At 58.9% G+C, this 7138-nt stretch overlaps 1 protein-coding gene across 3 annotated transcripts; it reads right to left on the reverse strand.

The window, feature by feature from the left end:
• Positions 1 to 955: 955 nt before the first annotated feature.
• On the reverse strand, positions 956 to 6657 carry FADS6 (fatty acid desaturase 6). Of its 3 annotated transcripts, none has more exons than XM_052808903.1 (7): positions 6215 to 6657; positions 5623 to 6062; positions 4721 to 4887; positions 4038 to 4218; positions 2991 to 3178; positions 2220 to 2399; positions 956 to 1208 (listed from the first exon to the last, which is right to left on the reverse strand). In XM_052808903.1, exons 2-7 carry the CDS (start codon positions 5969 to 5971, stop codon positions 1059 to 1061), a joined length of 1215 nt encoding a protein of 404 aa, XP_052664863.1. In that variant the 5' UTR covers positions 5972 to 6062; positions 6215 to 6657; the 3' UTR covers positions 956 to 1058. The 3 variants fall into 3 exon arrangements, with proteins under 3 accessions (XP_052664863.1, XP_052664861.1, XP_052664862.1); XM_052808901.1 differs by having other exon boundaries at positions 5623 to 5975; positions 6215 to 6656; XM_052808902.1 differs by having other exon boundaries at positions 5623 to 6059; positions 6215 to 6656.
• Between the last annotated feature and the right edge of the window lie 481 nt (positions 6658 to 7138).

The following is a 7138-nucleotide window of genomic DNA, read 5'->3' on the forward strand; positions in this document are numbered from 1 at the left end:
TATAAATCCCAGTTGTGGGGCTGGGAGTCCAGCATGAATCAGGAAGCAAAGCCTTGCAAAGCCTCACAAAGCCCAGAGCCAGCACTGACTCCCACGCTGGTCCCAGTTGGGCCAGTTGCCTTTTCTGCTGCCAGGTCCCCACTGTGACACTGGGCTGGACTTTGTCATCAGTCTTGCGGGTCTGGAACAGCAGAGAGCCCCAGGAAAGCCAGGCACGGTGTCCTGGAGGGGAGTTGGAACCAGCCACGTGAACATCCCACCCGCTGGCAGCAGCTCAGTGGGCCGAGTTCACCCTCCCTAAACAGGGAAATTCTTCCAAGCCCTGGAGACCTGCCTGCCTCTGGCAGGTGATTCTCCTGCTAAACTCTTGCAATAGCAACGATCGAGTCTGGGGTCACCTCCAGCACCCCAATACAGATAGCCCACATGGGCCGAGGGTCTTTCCCCCAGCCCTGCCTCGGGCACTGCGGGATACCAGTATGACTCGCTCCAGCAACAAAACCCAGTAATAAAGAAGATGCGCTTCAACGTGTTAAGGCTGAACTTGCCAAATCGTTGTTCCTCAAAAAGACTGGTTTATCCCAAAGTCAGGCAAAGCGCAGGCAGCAGTGACACAGCCCCCTCCCCACAATCCACCCCTTCCTTGAGCTCCCAACCCCACATTTGCAGCTCCATCCTACAGATCCCAGCAGCTCTCAGCCAGGAACCAGCTCTGGATGCCCCAGACACGGTGCCGCATTCCCTTGGTCCTGCTGCATGGAGACCCCAGACAGCAGATGGGGGGTTTCCTCTCCCCAGGCGTGAAAGCAGAGTGGATAAAACTAAGCTCTGGCAGGGAATAACTGGAGGGGGCTCCCCCCCTTTTTCTGTCCCTGCCATTGCACCACCTGGCTCTCCTGCTGCGGTGGCTCTGTGTATCATTATCTAGCCAAAAGCAAGACATCGGGGAGAGATGTTTCCTACGCGATGGCTTTATGGAGGCGTGTGTCTGTGTAGCCCCGATCCTGCTAAAACCATCCCTGCTGCAAGTTCCCGCAGGAAACAGCCCCCCTGAGTCCTCACTGGATGCCCACCAGCTCTGTTATGGGGGGAGCGTGGACCATCAGCTCCTCGTATCTCTGGAGGAAGAGCCGGAGCCTGGAGGCGTAGGTGTCCTCGTTGTATGGCAGCTTCTTCTGCTTCAGGTACTGGGAGACGATGGGTTTGATCTGCAAAGGCAAATTCACCTCCATGCAGGATGCCCCGGCATTTGTACAAGGTTCCCAGCCTGAGGCATCGCCGAGCTCCCTGCAAGGTGCCCAGAAAACCCATGCCACATGCCCAAAACAGGGCGGGAGAAGGCAGCACCAGCTGTAACTTCTTTACAATGAAAATTAAGAGGAAGGCAGTTTCCAGTTGCAGCAACACAGGGAGTCTGCCCTAGCAAAATGCCTATGCAGGGCTTCGGATTAGGAGGGATGCCCTAACGAGGCTTTAGCAAGGGCCAGCCACACATGCTCATCACTCGCACCCATAGTTATCCCCACGTGCCCACACAGCCGGCTCGGCAGCAGGGCTGGAAGGCTGCCACCAGCTTAATTACCCCTTCCCTGCAACACACCTTTGCAGGGGTACAGGTCCTACCGGCCCCGTGAGCTCGAGCAAAGGGCATGACCCAAACCCCACTGGTGCTCCTACTCCCTCTATTACTATGACTTAATTTTTCCCCTGACTTGAGACTGGAAATAAGTGCACAGCATTAAATCAGTGGAGATCCTGTGCTGAAGGGCAGCGCACAGATCTGCCTTGGGATCTTCTCGAGCCAGGGCCATGCTCAGAGCCCACGTTTTGAACACGCCCCCCACCTCAGACTAACAAGTAAGGGCATGACCAAAATTATGGGAGGTTTGCCTGGATGCCGGCTAAACCAAAAGCCAGACTGTGCAGCACTGGAAATGCTTTCCCAAGGGAAGAGTTTGGGAGGATCCTGGACTGCTGGGAGGCTGCTGCAGGCTGGAATTGGGACCAGTGGAAGGAGCAGGGAGCAGCAACCCGGGAGAAACAGGAGTGGGGATGGAGGGAGGTGGGTTAGGGCTGTTGCAAAGCAGCAAGAGGTCTCTAGCATGGGGGGAGCAGCGCAGAGAGGTCCAGTGGCAGGGAGAGGAGGTGGTGGGGACATGGGTGGTCTCATCCCCGTGTCACCTCCCAACACACTGATCTGCCCCACGGGACCGTCTCACCTTCAGGCACATGTTGTCGGAGAGGCTGGGGAAGAGGTGATGCTCCACATGGCAGCTGATGAGCGAGTGGCCAAAGGACCAGTCGAGCAGGGCGTTACGGGGCAGGTTGAGGACGCCCAGGCTCATGAGGTGGATCCGCTTGGGTTTCCGATCGGCCGCGAACATGGGGAGGCCGATGTGCTGCGGGAAAAGCAGGGTGGGGACCCCCGTGGCACCCGTCAACCCCCCGGCCCCTTCCAGACAGAGTCAACCACGGCTCTGGCCATGCGAGGGCATGAAGGTGCTGGCCAGGCTGAGCCACATGTTGGGGTTTGGCTGCCAACCCCAGAACTGGGTTCGTCCCTAAAGTCGCTCCATCCTGCGCTTGTCTGTCCACGGAGCCACCAAGGAGCACCCGCGCTCTGTCCCCCCAACACCCCCACACTTGGAGCCACCAGCCTTTCGCCATCCCAGGACCTGCCATACCAGCTGCACCTACACCTGCAAACACACCAAGCCCCCAGTCCTGCAAGCCACCGCAGAGGACATCACCCTCCAGCCCTTCACACCCCTCTGCCCTGACATTCTCCCAGGGCCACCGCTTTCCACCCCAGCACCACCAGCCTGATCCTCCCTGTGACGACATTGGCACGAGGGACATGACGACCGAGGCCGCTCGCCTTAAGCTGACACAAGCCCCAGCCAGCAGTGTCAGGGCTATGTCACCAGCGCTGGGTGGTGGTTGGCCTGTCTCCAGCATCGTCGGGACATCTCAGAGCTTCAGGTCTCTACCTGGAATATGTTGACGTGGATGTAGGGATGGGCCAGGAGGGAGCGGGTGAGCAGCATACAGAGCAGGGCGGACCACGGCGACTGGAAGCCTGAGACGTGGAGCAGCAGCCAGTAATGGCAGTAAAGACCCAGAAACATGCAGCAGAGGGTCCGGAGAGCTACTTTCCATTCCACGTTCCTCAACAAATCTGTGCAAGGAAGAAGAGGCAGCACATGGGCAAGGTGCTGATGCTTCCCCGCCACTGCTGCTCCAGCGGCCAGACTGCCCGGCATGCTGATAAACCTACAGCCCATCCCATTCTTCGTCTCCCTTTCCCGATCCTCCAGGTTGGCCTAAACCCCCCAGCACTGCTGACCTGCTGGTTTTTGGGGCTGGGGCCTGGAGCTTCCCCAGGGCAGTGGGGCAGAGGCTCCAGCTGTGCATTATCACATGGGGATGCATGGCTGCATCTTCATTTCTTACAATTTGCCAAGTCATTGTCTGCATTTTTGGCATTGCCCAGAGCTGTGTGTTCAGCCCAATGGACCGGGTTTCCTCGGCCTCTTACTATTTTCCAGGCTTTTCTCCCCGATCGTTTCCTGGCACCATTATTTCCCCTGAGCCACTGCCTTGTCTGCCCGAGCTTGTTGCATCCCAGTCCCTGTAGACTCCCACACCTTCACCTTGCATGCAGTCAGCAAAATCATTATGATGCTCTGACCAGCCAGAGACCCATGTGATGGTGAACCCTGCTATGGCCAAGGGTCTGAATCAAAGGAGAGCAAATTTGGGGCGCTTCAGGCTCACAATGGCTTTCCAACACTTGACCCAACACAGGAAAATGTGAAGCATTTCTGAGCACCAGCAGAAAGGAGACACGCAGCAGATGCCTTCCCCGGAACAGATGCAGCATCACCTGCCTTCGCTGCAGCCCTGTGTCTCGCTGTGGGCTGGTGTAGTTAATGTGATGCCTCCAAACGAAGCGGAACCCTTTGATGGGGTGAGATCTGGACAGTAACAAGTTCACCATACCCAGAACCCCATCCCAAGGCAGTTGGGACACATACCAAGAGCAACCAGAGGGGTTATGATGGGCACCGCGAGAGGTGCGATGAACATGTAGACGTAGCGGTTCAGAAAAGGAAGCTTCCAGGTGCTGGAGTCCCCCAGGCCGATGACATTGGTGTAGCCGTGGTGGATCTTCACGTGGTTGTAGGTGCCTTGCTCGGCCGTGAAAGCTGAGCAGAGCTGGGAGGGAAGAGAAAGGAGAGGTGATGCCTACAGCCACGGCACCAGGATCAGGCACCACCTGGCTTGGACTCACAGGAGAGGTACCCAGGGGAGATGCTCTGCACCCCACAGGCTCCAAACCAGTCTGGAAATGGCCTTCTTAAGAGTTAAGCACTGGAAACCATTCCCCCCACTGCCCACAACTCATTATCCTGCTCTGCAGCCCTGTGGTCAAGGGGACCAACACAAAACCCCACAGCCCAGCGCACCACAGGAGCCGTCCCCAGCTGGGGGCTCCCCCCCTGCCCCGCTGCCTCCAGGCAAAGCCCCACCAGCAGGGCTGTTCCTGGTGCTCCCCAGTGTAGCATTGCTTTACATTTAACCCTCCTGCACATGGATCAGGAAGGGTTCGGATCCATCTTCTTCTCCAGTGGCTGTTCCTGAAGGGCTTGGGGTGCTGGCAAGGTGCTGATGGGGCTTTGTAGGGGGGGGGAGCTGTCACCCAAACCCCCCTGCTCACCTCAATGAAGAAGATGGCCCAGACTTTGCCCCAGGACTTGGACTCCGTCAAGGCGTTGTGGCTGGCTAGGTGACTGCCCTTCACGGTCAGGGTGTGATGTGCCACGCCAAGGGTGAGGACACCCGCCAGGAAAGGGATGGCCTGGGCTGACCGCAGGCAGAGGAACCCTATGGAGAAACCAGCCAGGCAGGAGCTCGCAGTCTTCCTCACCTCTCTCTGCTTGCAGCTGGGCTGGAGTAGTTGCTACACCCGCACATGCCAGCCACTGCCCTAAACCTGTTTTTCACTCATAGTTACAGGTATTTAAACTGCCTGAGCCAGAAAGCTTCCCTCCACACCACCCTGCACAGCTGGACCAGCCACACTTGTCCTCGTGCTGAAGGTTTGGCCACTTCCAGCCATGATGGCACCAGGCATTGCCGGTGCCAGGTCCCATCCCGCAGCTCTGGCTAGGATCCCACTGGTGACAAATGACTCTGCCAGGATTTCAGCATCCCCAGGAGTTCAAAAGCAAGAGAAAGCACCAGCTGCAGCTTTCCGATTGCGCCACCGGAGCCCCAAGCTCAACTATCCCCCTGCACCCGCCGTGGCCGGGGCCATTGTCACCAAAACTGCCAGGGTTTCCCTGCCCCATGGCAGGGCACGGATGGAGCATGCCGCGCTCTGTCCCCATCTGCCCAGGCACTGTCCTCTCGTACCCCAGGTGCCACCATCACCCACTGTGGGTTTCCAGCGGGGTCAGGGTGCCCCACGGGATGGGGCGAAGGGGTTATTGTGGCTTTGTTACAGGCTTAATAGGCTGCTAATAGGCTTCCAGCACAAAGTTGTACCAGCAATGCAAAAGCCGTGAGAAGGCAACGGAACCCCCCCAGCCACAGTTTGGAGGGGCTAAGTCAGATTACCTGCTGGGAGCAGGAGGAGGCTGCAGGTGAGGATGCTGATATCCACGCCGTGCCGTTCCCACCAGCTGCTGCTCTTCACCACCTTCTGCACCAGCTCCGAGAGCTCGGTCATCAGGGCTTCCTCATGCTGCCCTGCTTGCTGCGGGGCCCCCCTGGGGCTCACGCCCCTGTCACCCAGTGCTGGCCCCGGCTCCCGGCCCTCTGCCATCGCCTCCGTCCTGCTGCCGTCGGGCGCTGGCGTGCCCCGGAGTGGGGGGTCTCCCATTCCCCCAAGCCGGGGGGTACCACTGACCTCGCCGTTGACCCGCTGTCCCCTCTGCCTCACCGGGTCCCCGTCCTCCAGCGGCATCTCCCTGCCGAGCAGAGGCCACACAGGGTAGGACCCGCAGAGGAGCAACCGCAGCACCCCGACCCACTGCAGATGGGCTTCCCGGCTCCTGCTGCTGCCAAAGGACACGGGAAGGGCAGGGATGGAAAAAAAAAATAAACAACCCAAGGAGGACACAGCCACAGGAGATGGCTGGATTGCCACCCAGCCTCCCACCCTGGGGACACACCAGTCACCACCCGGCCACCACAGCCCCCTACTCACACCAGCCCTGGCACGGTGGTTCTCCCAGCGTTGGCCGTTTCGGGGCGGCCGGCCAGCCCGTGCGGCACCGCACACCGGTGCCGTATAGCAGCAATTTGGAGAAGGGAGGAGCAGGGGAGGACCGGGAGGAGGGTGAATGCAGATTAGCAATGGCAATAATCTGCCTTGGCAGCCCATTTCAGGGAGCAGCCGTCGCGGCGGGGCCATGGGAAGGACGCTTGGCTGAGGGCACAGGGAGGTGAGGGCAACAGAGGAGGGAAGGAGTGGAAAAAAGATGGAGAGAGCCAGTGGAAACACTGGAGGCGAAGGAGCCAAGAGCCAGAAATAGCCCCGAGAAACCCAAGCGGAGCACTGAGGACAGGGATAGGGTTTCGCTTCTGCCGGAGAGCGGGAGCAAATGTCGCCTGTCCTGCGAGGGAGCCGTTTTGGAGAGAAAACCAGCCTTTTTCACAGCAAGGAGCAGGCTGCGGGAAGGAAGGGGCAGTGCACGGCTGCGCGGCTGCCTGCCTGCGCTAGCCTGTTTGTCTGCCTGCCTGCCCAAACTGCTATTGCGGAGCTGCTCGGCACCCTCCTCTGTGCTGGGGTGGGGGGACAGAGCCCAGGGGCATCTGCCGGGGACCAGGCCACCCCAAACCTGTGCCTAGCAGCTGTGGCACCCGGCCCTGACCCCCACAGAGTCCCTCTTTTCCAGGCTGTTTTCAGGAATTTCAAAAGAATTTCTTCTTCCCTTTTCCATCGCTGCCTCCTAACTAATCACCCAGACAGAGCACAGGCGCTGGGAAAGCTTTGGGGATGCCCGTGCACAGACCAGGACATCCTGGGCCCCGCTTCTTTATGGGGGAAGGCTAAAAACACATCACTTCTTGCTGGGGTGCTGGATTTCTTCTTAATTTGTTGTTTCTCCTAACCAAAAACCAGATCAGC

Source organism: Harpia harpyja, chromosome 14, assembly GCF_026419915.1.
Source record: "Harpia harpyja isolate bHarHar1 chromosome 14, bHarHar1 primary haplotype, whole genome shotgun sequence".
Taxonomy (NCBI): Eukaryota; Metazoa; Chordata; class Aves; order Accipitriformes; family Accipitridae; genus Harpia; species Harpia harpyja.

Bases quoted from the DNA above. Each gene is read 5' to 3' on its own strand.
- FADS6 (XM_052808903.1), bottom strand. From the start codon at position 5,971: ATGCCGCTGGAGGACGGGGACCCGGTGAGGCAGAGGGGACAGCGGGTC. The intron at 4,888-5,622 runs GTAATCTGACTT...GTTTCTCCATAG, and splicing joins CCTCCTCCTGCTCCCAGCAG to GGTTCCTCTGCCTGCGGTCA. The intron at 4,219-4,720 runs GTGAGCAGGGGG...CTTCCCTCCCAG, and splicing joins GGGCCATCTTCTTCATTGAG to CTCTGCTCAGCTTTCACGGC.